General features: G+C 39.2%; 1 protein-coding gene across 2 annotated transcripts in view; it reads left to right on the top strand.

Moving 5' to 3' along the window:
• The first annotated feature begins 262 nt into the window (after positions 1 to 262).
• LOC136874024 (uncharacterized) overlaps positions 263 to 20,283 on the top strand; it is a 204,397-nt gene continuing 184,376 nt past the window's right edge. For both annotated transcript variants that reach the window (XM_067147507.2, XM_067147506.2), the window contains exon 1: positions 263 to 618. In XM_067147507.2, coding sequence (XP_067003608.2) covers positions 289 to 618 — 330 coding nt within the window. In that variant the 5' untranslated portion in view covers positions 263 to 288. The remainder of the gene's footprint in view (positions 619 to 20,283) is intronic.

Genomic DNA, 20,283 nt, shown 5'->3' with positions numbered 1-20,283 from the left:
GCTACCCAGCCGATAGAAACTGATGCATCTATTCAAAACCAGTAAGGTTACGTACACAGTTGAAGAAACACACATAAATCTACTTTTAGGCCTATATATTTTATTAAGTATATTGTGGTAGTAAAATTGATAATGCAGGTTTAAGCTAGTGAACCTTCCCCCGCCGTGTGTCGCTGTACAGAGCGCATCTGATTGGAAGTTTTCGTCGCCCCTGAGCGCTGCACACGTTTCTGTAGAACGGTACGGTTGTCAGTTACTCATCGGTCCCTGAGACAGGTTCAGCGTATCATGGCTGGCGGAGTGCTCTTCCGTGTTTATATCCCCACAATCCGCCACGAGAAACATGTCAAAGAGCTGTTGCGGCTTAAGAGCAACGGCAGTTCAGCACCGTCCGAAACAAGTCGCCATTCAAAAGAAGACGATACCAAATCTACATCGTCGTCAACCTGTGAGGATATCATTGAATTTCGAAGTGAAAACGAAGTGGCAAGGATTTTGGATCGGCCCAAAATACAGAGACCATTTAGTGCAGGTAAAATACGATCGGACACGCCACCTCAGGGAAGTGAACCTCCACAGATCGCTTCGAAAGAGACGGAGGATACATCTATGGAAGCGGTAAGCCATTGAGAAACATGTTATTTGTTCATTTGTGCATTGAGAGGAGTATTTTGTTTTTATACAGTATTCGCATTTAAATTGTTTAGAAATGTATTGTTTATGACTCACTTCAGTACATTTAAACCTGTGTGTATACCAGAGCTTATCTGAGAGTCCAGTTCATTCGAGAATGTATGGCCTTGGTTCTTTTCATGGAAACATAACTTCTGTAAGGCCTATGCACTGAAATTTTTGCGAAGTATTTGATGTATGCAAGTTTCCCTGGAACTGCTTTCAGATCTCTTGTAAATGTGTAATTGGAGAGTTATTTACATTTAAACATAAGGAAACGGATACAGGAAAGGTTCAAAGGTGTTTTCGTAAGTCATAATTAGTCATGTTACCACTTCAGGTCAGGCTTCTTGGGTAGTTTAATGCCGCACTCACTGCAGGAGAGTGTATTAGGAACATGTATTTTTTTTTCATATTCGTAGATCTACCATTTCCCTATAAACCACGTTCTTTTTATTTCAAAACTGGTATGGGAAAAAAATTCTTTTTCTATTTGACAACACTTGATCTTGTATTTGAGTCTTACTGACACTGACAGTTTGTGGCCTGATGTTAGGTTAGGTCGCGCGAAATCTGGTGTAATCTCGATGACTGCTCTTTCAAATTGATGCCGCATTATGACGTTCTCAGATGATTTTGTTGTTTAAAGGGGCCTAACAGCTAGGTCATCGGTCCCTAGACTTGTACAAAAATTTCAGGTAAAACAGGCTAACCTTTTTCTAAGTGTGCTTCACCTACTGCAGATGTAGCAATGTTTAGAATCATATGGTGATGATAGTAATAATAATAATAATAATAATAATAATAATGATAATGATAATGATAATAATGATAATAATAATGATAATAATAAATATAATATGGAGTCATTACTTTTTGCGAATTAGAGCATTTTTAACAAATCTTTAAATGTTTTAAATAAATTTCCTTAGATTTTATTGCCTGAAAGGGTAAATACAGCTGGAGTAATTCCGACAGGTCTTCAGAAGGATTTGACTAGCTATCACTAAATGTAGTGTGAAAGCTTTCTTCGTATATCAGAAAATTAAGTAATGGAATTGGCAACACTTGAAACCATTCTTAACCTTCAGTTTGTAAAATTAAGACACCGGAGTAGGATAGTTTGATGACGGAGTCCTGTTATACCCGAAAGCAGGTACTCGACAATCCGTTGCAACCGAGCTAGAAAGAAGTCTGTAGAATTGCTGTTGCATCACCATATTTGAATTCACTTGAACGCCGCATTTGCCATATTTTAAGGCAGCCAAACAACGGGTTGTGATGATGAAGCAAGGAATAAAAAATATTCACAATTCATAAATGGATATTTATTTACAAGAACATAACAAAATACAAGATAGGAATAATTATAAATTACATAAAGGACTATCAACAAATATCCACTTATTACGAAATAAATCATAACTAGGGACCATTAATCACATTCAGCATTACAGTATTTACAGAGAACGAAAGTGACTACCGATAGAGTTGGCTGTGCGGTTAGGGGTGCACAGCTGTGAGCTTGATTCGGGAGACAGTCGATTCGACCCCAGTGACGGCAGTCCTGAAGATGGGTCTCCGTGGTTTCCCATTTTCACTTCCAGCAAATACTGGGGCTGTACCTTAAGGACACAGCTGCTTTCTTTTCGATCCCATTGTCGCCATAAGAGCTGTGTTGGTGCGACGTAAAGCAAATTGTAAAAAATATGAAAACTCAAACCATGAAATGACACCATGGAAAATTATTAATCTGACTTGGAATTGATGTAGTAAAACAATGTATTGAAATAGCCCATAATAAAATAAGCAATAACTTAACAATTGCATACCATAGTAAGAATAAAACGATACAGTAACTTAACCATATTGGAAATTGTTCTTATTACTTTAATAATAATAATAATAATAATAATAATAATAATAATAAATTATCGTAATCGTATGGCCTCGACTACAATGTGTAGGAATTTTAATTGACGCCATCAGACTGTCTACTAGACGGCAGAGTAAACAGAATCTCTCTTGAGCGCCCTGACTGAGTTTTAATTAATTGTGTCGGGTAAACACTAAATGTGTTGACAGATCTTTTACATGCCGACATAAAAATACGACATGGAATGTCGAAAGGACTTTTGTCCGCCCTTCAAAAACTCGACTACCTCCGTCGGGTTTGAACCCCCCTGTATTGGGATTGAGGCCTTCACTCTACCACTGATCCACAGATGATGATGATGATGATGATGATGATGATGATACTAATATTAATAATTAGATCAAGATATTTCAGGGTGAAAAGTTTAAATTCAGTATTTAAAAACAACACCAGTCCCCCTTGCGTTAACGATTTTAAATTTCATAGTATTATTACGCCTGAAAAAATCGCTATGTGAAATTCTTTAGCTTAGAACGTTGGCCGGTAGGGCTCTGTCGTCTAAGGTTCGAAATTGTGCGAATATTGTCAAAGAATTCTCGCTCTTCATAATGTGCTGCGGGTCTATATTTCTCCAAAAATAGTATCGCATAGCGGTTTTCGCAGTCTTAACGACGATATACTGACCTGAATAATTAGATTCCATGCTCTTGGACGAAGATTACGATAATGCCGATTCTTATAATTGGCCTTGTTGCGCCGAGTTTCACGTCTTACGGGGAGTAGGACAGGGTCAGAACTTGGAAAGAAGCGTCCATGGCCTTAAATAAGGCACAGTGGGAAACCACTGAAAACCATCCTTCAGGGCTGTAGACAGTGAGGTTCGAATCCTTTGTCCCTCGAATGTAAGGTAACAGCTATTATCGGCACACTTTATCTGGATGCATTTACACCCTGGTGCTGAATCGGTCGACCTCGGCAATCTTCGAGATTCGTACTGGCAACGTTTGACACACAAATTATGAATCGCTTAAGCATCGTTGTGCGACATCTGGCGTACACTTTAAGTACTAGTACTGTTGTTTACACAGCAAAGCCAAACTATAGAATTCATGCTAGGAACAAGATTCGCATCGAGAAATGTTATATAACGTTATATAATGTGTACGTGACACAGTTGTTGGCTTAAGATAATAACGGTATAGAAACTTCATATCGATCGATCATATTCTCGATTCAATTCAGATTTCATTTTCATTCAGTTGGCAGCACTACCGGAACCCGGACAGCTCCCTCCTTACTCCTCAACCCCGTACACAAATGCATCCAGATAAAATGTGCCGATAATACACGCTTCGAACAGCGTAGTCAACTTGCTCGGTGATAATAGTGATGGAAGGTCTGAAAGTCCTCGTGTCGTTGATGAGGTGATTAGGAAATTCGAAACATCGTAGATATGGCACTAGACAGCAAGAGTCTTCCATCATCGTTGTTCAATATAAATGTGTCATGAAGGCGCCCAAGGCGGTGAATTGTGCTCTGTAGGATACCATCTATTAGTAAATGTCATTGGTTTATCATTCTACCCACTACATTTACTGTTCTTTTTTTTTCTTTTTTTGGAGACACCGAGGTTCCAGAATTTTGTCCCACAAGAGTTATTTTACCCCTCCGGTAAAACTACCGACACAAGGCTGACGTATTTGAACACCTTCATATACCACCGGACCGAGTCAGGATCGAACCTGCGAACTTGGGCTAACAAAACCAGCGCTCTACCGCCCGAGCCACTCAGCCTGGCAGAATACCGTTTATCATGTTATCTGTTTCGTCAGCTCCTTATTTTTCAAAGGGAACCTGCAAGAAAAGTAGGCCTACTGTGCACATGCTGGATTGTTACACACACACACACACACACAGGCAACATTGACTCTGCTAATCACAAAAAAACCGTACTCAACGAAAAACGTTTTTGAAACTTGATACATCCTATGTGTTATTTTTCTACGACTTGTAAAGTTGTATGTAGTTAATTTATTTAATATAATTATTAAAAGTAACTTAATATACCGGTAAGCGGACGCCTTGGTAACACCCAGAGTGCTGCAACAGATATGCTAGCCACTCTATTGACTTATTTCTTGGCTTGTTGGTCGTAACGCGTGCAGGAAATCGCGACCTGAGTAGGTACGCCCCCTCAGCCCCCCCCCCCCTTCACCCTCCACACACCTCGGCACAGTTTCTGTGGTGGCCATGGCAAGCACGTTCTTGATTGCAGTCTTCCATTTCAGTTTGTTTCAAACTGTTTCTAACGTTAACCTCAGACGCTTGGCTGATCCAAGTTTTCTTTGAAGCAATGCGTACAATTTTCCAACCAAAAGGACAACAGCTTCCAACAGTTGTTTTGGAAATCGGGTTTCCTGGTTTCCTCCATCCTGCATGTGTGTCCGTTGGTTTGGACCAACCGAGTCGCGACTTTCTTATATCATTTATGACCGGCTGATTGGAGCTCTCCTTTTTGATCTACGAGTTCCGTCAACGGTTCAGCATCGAGATGCAAAGAATTATACGTAAACACCGCTTTTTGAAAAACCTCAACCTTGCACAGCTTTACAGCTAACAAAGTAAACTTTCGGTACCACACACAATTTGAATAAAATCCTAATTTTTGTCTTCACGCTGATGCGGGTTTTTTTTTTTTTTTTTTTTTTTTTTTTCAAAGCACCTCATTAAGCCGGCACATGCTGGGATACTGCCAAGAGGGGCAAGATACCACTTGAGCCTGCCACCTTCGAGGCTCAGATACCTGAAACAATCTACTTGCTCAACAAGTTCACAATTTGTACTTTACTTCTGTACATATGCACTTGGGTAAGTTTGCATTTACCTGGTCCAGTTGCCGTGCTCTGTTGCTGATATCCTCCAGTTGTGTCTGAGCTTACGATAACCCAGTTGTGCCACGTGTATTCCTGTTCCATGTTCAGCACTCTTTCCCATAATCCAGTCTATCTCAATATTGAAGAGCTTGGGACTAAGTACATATGGTTCTCATTCTATATGGGTTGAAAAATGCTGTGATGCTTCCCTTAACCTTTCACTCTACAAACAGTATCATCATTCTAGGTACGGTTCTTAAGATTTTATTTCGTATGCCAGTTGCAGGTGGCCTTCCACATACAATTCTGCGTCTGTGACCTTATGGTAATAATAATAATATTTGCTTTACGTCCCACTAACTACTTTTTAAGGTCTTCGGAGACGCCGAGGTGCCGGAATTTAGTCCCGCAGGAGTTCTTTTACGTGCCAGTAAATCTACCGACACGGGGCTGTGGTATTTGAGCACCTTCAAATACCACCGGACTGAGCCAGGATCGAACCTGCCAAGTTGAGGTTAGAAGGCCAGCGCCTTAACCGTCTGAGCCACTCAACCCGGCTGACCTTATGGTGGAACTACGTGTAACATAATGGAACTTCCAGGGAATATTCATGAAACCATGTTTATTCTGGGATATCAATAAAGGAAATCTTGATTCCGTGTACAAAAGGCTGAGATAAAAATGATTCTAGGACATTTCGTACCACGGACATTTCGTACCACTTCACCGGCTGATCACATGAGAAGTGTCAACTAATGACTTTAAAATATTTAGGAGAGGACATTCCGTAACCACTTGGAAGAGTGGGAAGTATTGCGAAGTAAAAACGCTATCCTGGTGAATGTATTTACAGCATTTTTATATCCATTGTCCAATTCTGGAGCAGAATCCTCCGTACTGTGTGACCACTACTGATAACCTTCCGTTGGACGCAACTGATCTCATTGGCACACGTGTTAATTCTTATCTCGTATTAGTCATTCGCGGAGACCTAGCTACTTCCACCTTTCACTAGTTTGTTTCCACCTGACCTTTAAACCCATATCGGCCAGTTTATTTGATAATGAAATAATGTTGTAGTTCATAAATATTCACAATAATAGCATTAACATCTTTACGCTCGTCAGGCACATTGCGTCCGAATACGATGTATATTTCTGTTGTATTGTTTTGTTTCTGGGCTTATTCCCGTTGTGAAGAAATAGACTACTACAAGAACAAGAATTTATTGGGTTGAACATTTGTCGGCTAGCACCTTACAGCTTTTTATTTTCGTAAACATAAATATAGTTTAAAGGGCAATTTTCAAAATAATATGAAACTTTTATTCAGCAAATGTTGTAAATTATTTTTGTTTCTCATTTCTAAAGTGTGTCTGTCAAACTCATTACGCCCACTGGCGTGAAAATGGAGTTCCAATCTGACATCAGGTGATACGGATTGTCCTGGCGTAAATATCTGAGGATTACGGGAAAACCGTTCGCAGGTGGATAACGAACCTAGTGGTACGAAATGGCCTCCAAAAATCAAGTGGTACGGAATATCCGTGGTACGAAATGTCCGGACACCGATAAAAATACGAGATAACTGGAGTTGCGAAAGGTCAGGGCGAATAAAACTTGTTAAAACTCTCGCTGAATCATATGTTGACACTGGACGTGAATGTTCTCCGCTGCCTGGAGCGCTGATAGCGGCAGTGTGTTAACATCCTTCGATCTTTTCCGGCAAAAGTAGATACCACCATACCAGGTGGGTGCATGGTATTGTTGCAGTGTTGCACAATCGGGACTTATTCTTTCCGCATACATACTGTGCATATGTCACTAGCCTGCTGTGCAACTCTTCGAATGATGAGCCCATCACTATACGAATACGAGGGAACAGAGGTTATGCAAGATACTCCTTTATTTCAAGTATCTACACTACAACTATAAATACTGTGCAATACAGACAGCAAATATACAAGGTGACAGTATCGGAGCCAACTGTGGTGGGTTTTTTTCGGTATGTTTACACGCATTTTGGTGACAATTTGCTGTATCATAAACATATAACCGTACCGACACAGATTATCTGATAGTGGAAAAACTTCTATTTCTATAATAGCAAACCTACGCGTTCCTTGCCCGCCGGTGCAAACTTTTTTTGGGAAACGGAGAATAGAGTTCTTGTTCCTTCCTTCCTTCCTTCCTTCCTTCCTTCCTTCCTTCCACTGGGCTAATGCAAATACACAATGAGAAGTATAGAAGAATAGGGAGGTGCTAAGAAGATTGATGTTTGCTTCTTGGGTGAACAAGTACTTCTTCTGAGGGGCCATGATGGATGAATCAGACGACTCTTTGAACAAGAGAAATTACATGGAATTTCTGGAGGCACTCAGAGCATGACTATGTTCTGGATGCTGAAGATATGGCTGTTTCAAAATGTTGCCTTCTTCGGCTTTTGAGTCATTAATGCTAACTAGAGTAACGTTTCCAGATGAACTTCTAGACAGGGTCATTATTTCACTTCGTAAGACTAACATGTGAACTAACAGTAACATAATATTCATGTAAATAACTTCTAAGCTGCTGGCGAGTTTCACAAAGAACAATGACTTAATTTCGAGATTTATTGAATTAAGTGTAAAAGTTGGCTGAGCTGATTCGAACCATCTCGAATACAACTGATTCTGTTGACCGCTCGTTTTCAGCTCTGAAACGTATACACACGTTACAGGTGTACACAAGGTCAGGATAGACTCGGTATTGTAAGTAGCACAGTAATTGTAAAAGACGTGCTTCAAGAACTAAAGCTCAAAGATACCTTCTATGTTTTTTTTTTTTTAAAGAGAAAAGACTTGGAACTAATTTACAAATGAAGTTGTAACCTTCAAAGACATACACCTAGTATTTCATTTATATTTTACTTCGCATAAATGTAGTATGTAGCTATCAGTTGCATTCGGGAAATAGTGGGTTCGAACCCCATTGTTGGCAGCCCTGAAGGTTTTCATTGGTTTCCTACTTTCACACCAGGCAAATGCCTTTTATTAAAATCACGACCGCTTCCTTACCACTCCTAGCCTTTCCCTTTCCCATCGTCGCCATAAGACGGTCGGTTGTTTCAGTGAGACATAACTCTAATAATAATAATAATAATAATAATAATAATAATAATAATATAAATATAAATAACTGCTGTAATGTATGACACCATTTTAATATTAAGTTTTTCCTCTCGTTATACCGAATAATCCTATAATAAATGTATCCTATACAGTGTGCGAAGTGATTATTTGAATTAATAATCGAATTATAGTAAAATGATTGTAAACCTAAATTTTCTAAAAGCCACTAGCTACACAACTCATTATCAAGGTTATGATGTGCTACTAATGTAAATCTAACACAAATACAGCACGAATACCCATGTTATGTACTATATTGTTAGCGACGATAGATTGATGTGAGAAACGCAAGAGTTAAGACTTCGACTTGTCCTTAATGCGAGGGTTCAAAGGGCATGAGGGTACGTTGAGGTGCCTTACGTTAATACTTTAAACAAGCACAGTGTCGGGTATGTTCATTTAAGAATAGACTGGGTAAACCACTGACAGGGAATCTGTTACCTCGGCGACAGCCCTAAATGTAAATGAGTGGTGTTTGATAGAGGTTTCAGTTTTGGAGATCAGTTTATTGTTAAAGGATCGACAAGCACAAATTACTGTAAATAATGCAGATTAAATTAAAAATCTTTAGCCTTCGATATTTTTGTAGTGCATAAGCGGTATGAAAGTAAAACTTCAAGAACTTAAACCATTCAAACGAAACGAAAAGATTCACTATACAAAATCTTTACAATAAATATGAATTTGAGTCCTGCCAATGAAATATCACCAAAATGTGTTCACGTTGAGAATATTTAATTTTAAATGTCGATTTTAGTGTATTATAATACTTTCAAATTATAAAATCAAATACCGGTAGGTTTTTTTTCTTTTGCTATTTGATTTACGTCGCACCGACACAGATATGTCTTACGGCGACGATGGGATAGGAAAGGCCTAGGAATTGGAAGGAAGCGGCCTTGGCCTTAAGGTACAGCCCCAGCATTTGCCTGGTGTAAAAATGGGAAACCACGGAAAACCATCTTCAGGGCTGCCGACAGTGGGGCTCGAACCCACTATCTCCCGATTACTGGATACTGGCCGCACTTAAGCGACTGCAGCTATCGAGCTCGGTAAAATCAAATAGTATACGTTATTTAAACTACCAGAGAAGAAAATAATACAATGAATTATTATTTATACAAAGTATGTATCAACTCTTTTCGAAAACATAATACTTTGATGGTAATTAAAGGGAATTAGTACATTTAGTTTGTAATAGTTCTAGTAATTCCAGGCGTCACTACTGATCAGAATTTCATTCAGACGCCTAGAAACTAACATTTCAGCAAGGAATGAAGGAAGTCCTCATGTCGAAGGTCTTCCCAAACTCTTCTATGTTCCAGGAGCCCTTGCTGTCTCTCGTCCGGGCTGTCACTTGATTAGACTTATAGAAGTATTTCGGGTATTTCGTTGGCCAGAAGAATGCGGAGGGAAGGGGGAAAATGGCGCCGATTGCAGCACAGTCTTGTTTTAGTATTAGCTGTAGTAGAGGAACCAAAATTTGAAGTGGATTATCAGTAATCGCCCTCCGACCCCAAGAAAAATTTCGATAATGGCGCCCCTTTTACCCTTTCCTCTAGCAATCTATTCGAAAGTAGGCTATGTCATATTACACAATAACATTTACACACACCCTGTTAGTTCTGTGATCAAACATTCCTTGTTTCTCACGGAGCAGCTGCTTTTCAGTGTAGTTTTTCTTGAAGCATCCTTCCCACTGACATTTTCGTCTTCTGAACCATAAGCGATTCCAGTGCAGATGTGCTTAATGTAGGCCTCAATTTCTCATTTTTTTCTGCCAACTGGCAGGCACACTTAACTCAGCAAATACAACATTATTTAAGGATTTATAGTAAAGAAGAGCAGCACCTGAGCACCTTCATTCACAATGAATTTTATAACGCTTATGGGTAACAAAAAAAAGTCAAGATCGAATAAGTATCGTTGCCAACTCAAAAGCATTTGAACGAGGACGATTTAGGAGAAATGTTCAATCCATTCGAGCCTTTTTCCTTTTCTTTTTTCCGTAGAAAATTATTTTTGCTGAAAATGTCAGCTTTTCCGTTATTTCCCCTTCGACCGTGCTTCGGTAATCGTGAGGTGAAATCCGTAATAACTGCGGACAGTCCGTAATAATTGACACTTCTGCTGTAGCCTAACTTCCTACTGAGTGAACGTTGTTAATAATCGAAACATCAGAAGTAGGATGAGGATTTCTTTAAGGCATAATAGATTGAAGTGGTGGTGGTTATTGTTTTAAGAGGAAGTACAATTAGGCAACCATCCTAATACTAATCAGAGGGAAAAATGGAAGAGATCCGACACTTCGAAAACACAAGGAATCGGCCAAAGAAAGAAAAGGGCCACGAAGGGCGTGAAAATGACTCCCTACTGTCGTGGAAAAAGGTATAGACACCGGAGTTGATCCTTTGTCCCACACTATGGTTGCCATAATTGTCTGCCACAAAACCGGGACAAATACATATTAGCAAATAATTCCTGTGCTTCACTGAACCTACGTGATCTTTGATGTCACTTTTCCACCCATGTGCAATCGAAAAATAGCAACTGTAAAGAAAATAATATTTTTAAATTACTAAGTCTGACTTCAGGTAAACGGTAAAGCGTAAACGAAATTCTTTCATCAATCATTTGTTCTATTTCTTATATAAAAAATAAAAGAAACTTGCTTGCATAGTTTACATTTCGCCTCATATTCACTTCCACCTCGTTTTATTGAAGGAAAATCTTTGGCGTATTCATCATTTCGTTTTCCGTGTCGATGCCATGCTTAAAAATGTTAAATATTCACTCACTCAGAATCACACTGAATTTAATCGATTCTTACAAATTCTTCTTCGAACATAGAATAGAACAAGATTCTTTCCAGTATTCTAATTGAAAACAATCTGTAACACCGGAAGTACGTAGAAAGAAGCGATAATTCTATAGTTTACTTTGACTACTTCATGGATAATATCGATAAGGATACTTCTTGAGTCTCGACCATTCAATTTACTCGAAGTTTTAAGAGATTGGACGGGCGTTTAAATTGTATTTCCTTTAGGAGTAAAGGGATTACTTTTAAAAAATCCGGGACTTTTAGTCAGCCGGACGGGACATTACTTATACCACTCTAATCCGGGACAATCCCGGTTTTCCGGGACGTATGGCAACCCTATCCCACACAGAAACAAGCTACACCAAAATTTATCTTATTTTATTGTACGTTTAATTATGTGGCTTAGAAATGTTTATCGTACCCAGTTAAAATTTTTACGCAGTTTGAACAAAAAAAGTGCCAGTAATTTTTTTAAATTCTTACGGAGCGCTCTTTCGAAAAATCAATCAATCATCAATCAATCAATATTGATCTGCATTTAGGGCAGTCGCCCAGGTGGCAGATTCCCTATCTGTTGCTTTCCTAGCCTTTTCCTAAATTATTTCAAAGAAATTGGAAATTTATTGAACGTCCCCCTTGGTAAGTTATTCCAATCCCTAACTCCCCTTCCTATAAATGAATATTTGCCCCAGTTTGTCCTCTTGAATTCCAACTTTATCTTCATATTGTGATCTTCCTACTTTTATAAACGCCACTCAAACTTATTCGTCTACTAATGTCATTCCACGCCATCTCTCCGCTGACAGCTCGAAACATACCACTTAGTCGAGCAGCTCTTCTTCTTTCTCTCAGTTCTTCCCAACCCAAACTTTGCAACATTTTTGTAACGCTACGCTTTTGTCGGAAGTCACCCAGAACAAATCGAGCTGCTTTTCTTTGGATTTTTTCCAGTTCTTGAATCAGGTAATCCTGGTGAGGGTCCCATACACTGGAACCATAACTTTATATAAGTATTGATCTGATCGTTACCAAACTTTAATACGTCAAAGTAACTTATTGTTGATCTGTATACCAAGAACTTATTTCATCTGATATTTGTGAAAAAGGTGGTTGTAAATTTTGTTAAACATTTTTTCATTACTGGATGATCATAGCCGGCTTGTTATGAAGCTCATGAGGTCAGGCTAAAACTAAAGCTGCTTTTTGCCTGAATGAAATTGTTGATTTTATATTAAGACTAATTGGGTGGTTGTGTGAGAATAAAACAGCCTACCGGCCGGCCCTGAAAACCCTAGAGACGTTACCGGGTTGAACATATATTGGGCGTTCGCTGCTGTTTCGTCAGTTTTAAAAAAAACTTCTTTGGACTAGCGCTCGATATATCAACGATAGAATTACGTAGTATATCGCATTTTGCCGTAATTTCCGGCTTATGAGAAGGACCTCTTCGTTCAACTTTTGAAACGCCTTGAATTTTAAATTCCAGGTGATTGTGGGGGGGGGGGGGGGGGGTGATAGCACCACAACACATTCATTGCGAATTAGCTCTACATGACTTAAAGCTGATACCGTACAGAGCAGTGACTGAGTTCAGTTGGCGTGGTAAACTGGACAACACCGCTCGGTCGATGCACTGCTTTCTTCTTTTAAAACCACTTAAAAACACCGGCATTTTTTTGTTCAACCTGCGTTAAAATTTTAACTTGGTGCGATAAAAATGCCTACTCCACATAATCAAACGTAGAATAAAATAATATAAACTTTGGTGTAGCTAGTCTCTATTAGGGACAAAGGATAAACGTTTTATTAACGTGTGAAGTCGGGTGTCTATTACTTTTTTTCCAAGACAGTAGGCCTAGAATGCTCTAATACCGTAGAGGTCAGAGAAAAAAACAAGAGTTGACCAAGGGAGGTCGGGTAGGATAGATGGTGAGGAGCCTGGAACAAGTGGAAGCAATGCCATGACTCGGCTAACGGCCCCGTCGTCGCCAATCCACGCTCCTAAGCTGAGATCCCCAGGGCCCTTTTTAGTCGCCTCTTACTAGGCAGGCTTTACCGTGGGTGTTATTCTACCGCCCCCACCCACAGCGGTCATAATAGATCGATGTACAGTAACATTTGAAAATAGTGAGTTTGTAAAATTAAATTTTGCGTCAGGAATTCAAAATGTCGAAAATTGTCGCTTACAACCCAAGACAAAATTGAATAAAGAGAATTGATATATGACATTGAGACGAATAGATATACGTCCTCTCGATTCGAAGTTACGGCCGATGCCAAAACAAAACGGCGGTGCAATCGGAGTCTTTCTGTTTATCCTCGCTGCACTAGTCTTCAAGTTAGTGCTGGGATCGGTAAGAACGGAGCGGAGCAGTTGTTTGGTCCCTTTCTCCGGAGACCTCCGGTAGTCGTCAGATTGAATTTACTTGCGGAAAATTCAAATGCGTTAATGTTGGCAATGTTGTTTTTGATTTTTTTTTCTAGTGGTTTTACGTCGCACCGACACAGATAAGTCTTATGGCGACGATGGGATAGAAAAGGCCTAGGAGTTGGAAGGAAGCGGCCGTGGCCTCAATTAAGGTACAGTCCCAGCATTTGCCTGGTGTGAAAATGGAAACCACGGAAAACCATCTTCAGGGCTGCCGACAGTGGGATTCGAACCCACTATCTCCCGGATGCAAGCTCACAGCCTCTAACCGCACGGCCAACTCTCCCGGTGCGCAATGTTGTAATGGTGACCTTGGGTGGAATTAAAATGTAGGTTTCTCTACTAATTCCACAGATGCATGTGCCTTCTTACACATGTCATTCAAATGCTGCAGCCGTATCAAGTTTGCCGCATTATTTCTTACGCTATGAATAAACTATTTTGTTCTGCTGAAATTCAGTTTGCAATAGATTCAGGTGGAATAGAATAATAAAATAGAATAATGTAGATTTAATATTTCTATATACTATACCCTTGCAAGTGCACTTACAATAATAGGCTAATAGTAACAAAGTTTAAGTAATACTTTTATTCCATTGCATGTAAACTTGTATTATACACTATACTCTTACACGTATTCTTCTTTTCCTGCCACTTTTCCCAAACCTGTGGGTTTGCGGGTGCGAACTGCGTCGCACATGCAGATTTGGCCCTGGTTTAACGGCCGGATGCCCTTCTCGACGTCAACCCTATGTGGAGGGATGTAATCAATTTTGCGTGTTTCTGTGGTGGTTGGTAGTGTAGTGTGTGAACAAGATGAGGAGAGTCCCCGAGCCAGAATCATTAATCAGAAGCAATTAAAATCCCCGACCCGGCCGGGAATCGAACCCGGAACCCTCTGAACCGAAGACCAGTACGCTGACCATTCAGCCAATGAGTCGAACGACTCTTAAACGTATTATAGCTCGCTTATTAATGAAGAGTAATAACTGGTTGCAATTTTGTTATATTCTGTATCGGGCTGACTCATTTGTATTACTTACATCTGGCAAAGTGCGATGTGATGGAAGGTCCTACCAAGGGTTTAATTTACGTACGAGCGTTTTAAAGACTTCGTTCTCCACAATTCACAAAGTTTGAGCATCAGTTGCCACGAATGGAGGCAAAGAATGGTCTTAAGTCTTTCTTTTCGCCAATGTGACGGTCGTACACTGCAACAGGGACGTTCTTTCGACTTCAACATCATGAAGCCACTTCGGCCCTTTCCGCATGGTCCATTAGTCTAGATATTTCACCACCGTGTCCGGCTCCATGGCTAAATGGTTGGCGCAGAGGTCTTTCGTCACAGGGGCCCTGGGTCGGGAATTTTAACCATCATTGGTTAATTTCGCTGAGATGGAGGCTGGGTGTATGTGTCGTCTTCATCAATTCATCATGACACGCAGGTCACCTACGAACGTCAACTCAAAAGACCTGCACTGTGCGAGCCGAAAAAGATAAAAAATAAAATACAGCTTATAAATATATTTTTTCCGTACTGACTCAACACAACTAAGGTTAAGTTATAAGGAGACTCCCACCTTCCAATACTTGTCAAATTCTTATAATGGTTTTATTGTTTACCTGGCATAATCCAGCTTAATCTCTAGACACACACAGAACTCAGTTGACGACACGGCGTAAGGGAGGACGCTAAATACGACACGATCGACTATAAGACTAATTTTAACAGTCTAAACTTCAACTCAACTTTAACTACGGCCATTTCTCAAGAGTTCCCCCGACAATTTTAAGAAAATCTTTTATATCACTAATTTTATCTTCAAGATTGACAAGCATACACGTCTCCAGCATAAAGACTCCTTACGCCGATTTTACTTCGTCACTTGGACATTGACTTGTTGGAAATTTTAACCCAACATGAATGAACATTTTATTTTATCACCATAATTATTACATTTGTTTTAACTGTCTTGCCATTTTGTCAAATCTTTTAGTTGAAGATGTTCCATATTCGGAACAAAACGTGTCCTATTTAGTATGCGCGTAAAGATTAAGCTGGATTATGTCATGTAAACAATAAAACTACTATAAGAAATTGACAAGTATTGGAAGGTGGGAATCTCCTTATAACTTAACCTTAGCTGAATGTGGATTTCCCAACCTGTTCCAATAATAGCCATCCCTTGCTGCTACCCACAACAATCGACAAGGCTTTTGAAACAATTAGCCAGTTCTGAGAAGGAAGTAGTCAGCGAAGATGCGATAACAAAGACATCCTCCTTATCTAAACTCTAAATATTGAAGTTTGGAGCTTGTGTATAACTCTCGGCACTCAGAGTAGCTAAGTAGGCCTACAATGGACGGTGAGTTGTAAATAGTAGTAAATTATTTGGTCCTCAGAACGAGATTATTTCTTAATATTGTGATGGGTCAGCGTGTTTCTGGTTATGCATTTCTTGCGTGTGTGTTTCTTACCATACAAGTGTTACTTGAATTCCTTCGAATTTGAAAACTAAATTGTGTAACATTATTATTATTATTATTATTATTATTATTATTATTATTATTATTATTATTATTATCGTTCTCGCTGTTCATTGTAATATTATACAACCTTGTACTACGAAACAAACTTGTAAGTTTCCTTATCAGGAAACGAGGGGCCCATTTTCAATTATTGCGGTGGGACCCTGAACTTCTTAGCGCCGCTACGGAGTACGAGAAGAGCAGAGCGCAACTAACTTCTAATACAGGGGTTTCCAAATGGCGGCCCACGGGCCAAATGTGGCCGGCGAAGCCATTTTTGCGGCCCGTGAGATCACTTTAAGAAATAATGTTAATAAGTCACAAAAAATATTGCATAGCTCGTTCAAAAGCGTATTAATTTTTATACACCTTATAGACTCAAGTCAGAACTAATTATTCTTTAATAATACTAGTTCCTCTTTTCAAGTATTCACGTGTTCTCAATGGATTATTTTTGATTTAAAAAAATCCAAATTCAAGATATGTTATTATTTTTGCGTCCTGACTACTTTTGATGGTTTTCGGAAACGCAGAGTTGTCGAAATTTTGTCCCGCAGGAGTTCTTTTACGTTCCAGTAAATCTAGCTACACGAGGCTAACGAATTTGAGCAACTTCAAAGCCACCGGACTGAGCCAGAATCCCAGCGCCTCAACCGTCTCGGCCAATCAGCCCGGCTCTGAACTTCACTCTTTTATGCAATTTTAAAATAATGTTTTAAGCAATTCAAATTATCAAACGCATTTCAATTGAACTATGCATATTATTTCATAATGGTGCTTCTGTACTATTTGCAGAATTTTACGAAAATAAGCCTATTCATGTACGGCCTGCGAACATGACTAACGTTTCCAATATAGCCCTCGAGCCATTTTCTAATAGTTTGTGCTGTAAAGACTAGAGGCGCAAGCAAAGTCACATCAGTGTACCTGGCTGAGTATATATTATTTTTACGCAATACAATCGCACAGTTCGTTTGTCATTGATCGTTAATGGATGGAATTATGCATCAATAGACTAAGCGCCATTTGACGAAAATTAAGAATTTAGCACCATCTTGAGGAGGACAGCTTGAACTACTTAAAATAAATTCCCCGCTGCCTTAAAAGAGGGCATTAGTTGTCAGTAAACTGAAAACCTAGGCGACATAGCGGGAATCAGTTAAACTGCGAATTGCATCAGTAGACTATGCGACGTTCCATTTTGCATCATTATACCAAATGTATCATTCCTCACATCACATTACGTAGTGGACCTGGCCAGAGAGAAGGCGTTACCTTCTAGGTGGCCCGCCCCTCCCCGTACATGAATAGGCCTATTTTCGTAAAATTCTGCAAATAGTACAGAAGCACCATTATGAAATAATATGCATAGTTCAATTGAAATGCGTTTGATAATTTGAATTGCTTAAAACATTGTTTTAAAATTGCATAAAAGAGTGAAGTTCAGAGCCTAGACATAGTGGATGACAGCGAGGGAGCCCGTGTTTTCGATGGTGCCAAGTTATTGACGTGGTGATACATTAAGGGCCGTTTTCCCCAAATGAGTTCAAACTAGGTTTATTTTAATCTGGTTTAAGTCTGACTTTAAACTAACATTCATTTTCTCCATATTGGTTTAAAACTTTGATTAAGTTTAAACTTGGTTCAAAGTTAAACCTTCTATATTGTTGGTTTAAACTGCTGTTTATATTCAACCTTCTTGACATTTTATTAACGTATCTGTGATTTTCCTAGTAGAAGGGTTAGTTTTGACTACCAGTACTGCAGCACTTTAATAGAAAACGTACTAAAATTATAACCTAGAAAAATGGGAGAATTTATTGAAGTCTTTGGTTAAACAGGAAATAATTTTGATGTGCAAGTGAGGTTAAGAAGCCGCATTCCAACAAAAGTTTACAATCTTGGAAAATAGGATGTAACCGACTTTTTTGATGGATTTATAATTCATAAGCGAACAGCAAGGATTGTCTAGTATCGAAGGAGGATTCATTTAAAACGTCAACTGCACGAAATAATGCTATTTCGCTTGAAGCAATGATTCTGGTTGCTTTATGATATGATGCAGCAGACATTTTTCTTATTAACAACGGGGACCACAGACCTTAAACTGCAGTCTCCTTATATTATATACTGTAAAATACTGTTGGTTGTATGAATACTGTAATGTGAAGCATAAAAGTATTCCTACATAAATCGTGTAATACGTCCGCTCTTCAAGTGGTGCCTGGTGGCTGTGGTCGCTAAAGCGTTGGGTCAGCATCGTCCAAATCCGTGACTAGACGATTCGAATCCAGTTTGTCGAAAATATTTTTATCATCAGAATGTTGACCGGCACGGTAGGAGAGGCGGTGGTACACAATTTCTAATCGCTAGATTATATATTTATAGGATCAGAAAAACAGTGTTTCATGCTTGCTAGTAAACTTGTAATAGAATAAATTATAGTTAAGAATGTTTCATCGTAACTATTGCCAGCATACCAGCAATAGAAATATTAATGCCATAGGGAGAAGAGTATTATGCGTACAGTACGACATATCGCGAACTTGGTTATGTTATAAACGAATATGGAATAAAGTACCGGTAATACATCTCCAAATAATACATCCTCAGTGGTCTGTCTGCTGGATCCAAGGTTTGTGAGACTGATCCCGGCCGAGGGCGATGGATTTTAATAGGAAATAGATCCCGAGCATGCTTGGAATTTGTTTACTTGAAATTCACATAAATGTTGATTTTCTGAGGAAAGGAATACCGTAGGCCTATTGCTGAAAGACCAGGATTTTAATATTTCAACGTTCCCGTGTGTTCCGTAAGACAATAGACATCATGACACGTATTAGGCCCTCGGTAATTATTTATGGTAAAGCATGACAGAGAAAAATACGAAATAAGTGCGTTCCAAGAAATTGTAGACAGCAATAGGTAAAATTATATGACAACACTTCGCACAAATGTAAACAATTTATTTATTAGTAAAGCTAATATCCCGCCGAATTTGTTCTTTATTCACTACGTACGTTAGCATTAATTCACCACAAACAGCTGATATTATTACAAAAATGTCGGTCATTGAATTACTTGGTTGTGATTGGCCAATTTCAATCGACCATGCCTTCGACTATTCCTTCAGTGCAGCCAACGTTAGCACCAACGACAGCTCGCCCGTTTAAACTAAACGAGTGTCAGAAATTGGTGGAGAAAACGGACGCAAGTTTAAACTAGGTACTAAAGTTAAACGGGTTTAATTTATACCAGGTTTAACTCAATTTGGAGAAAATGGCCCTGAGTGGTTTATCAAGTGACTAAGTTCAGCAATGTATCTAGTACTTCTGAAAGTAAGGAGGACAATGCTGCTAATGCAGCTTGTTAAAATGGTGTCGGAGAATCATTCTCTACAAGAACTTTTGTAAGGTTATCAAAATGAGATTGTTGTACGGCGCCTAATACGGTAGTCTACAGTGTAAGTAATATTTCGGTATCGATATGTGTATTTGAAGAAGTTGGGAAGGCTTCACTGTAACAGTGTTTTAACATGTTATGCTAGATAATAGGTACGCGCCAAATTAGTGAATTCCAGATCAGAATAATGAAAGCAGTGACTGCAGATATTTAGCGTGCCCTCACATTTCATCAGCGTTTATACACCACAGAGGACTACGTAAACGCAATGAGGAACTGCAAGCAGAAGAACCTCCATTGTTCGCCAGATGGAAAACACGTCGTTCTTCAGTTCAGCAGAACTTAAAAAAACTGATCGTGAATAGAGAAACTGATGTCCATGGTTACAAGATAAACTGGAAAAACTAAAAGAAACCCAGTTCTTGAAATCACAGCCGTTCAGTATGTACGTCAAAACTAAATTTTAAGGGTGAATATATGGAAGTAAATCTAAATACGTCAAGACTGGGA

This window comes from Anabrus simplex, chromosome 5, assembly GCF_040414725.1.
Source record: "Anabrus simplex isolate iqAnaSimp1 chromosome 5, ASM4041472v1, whole genome shotgun sequence".
Lineage (NCBI taxonomy): Eukaryota > Metazoa > Arthropoda > Insecta > Orthoptera > Tettigoniidae > Anabrus > Anabrus simplex.
This window is presented reverse-complemented; position numbering and strand designations above follow the sequence as displayed.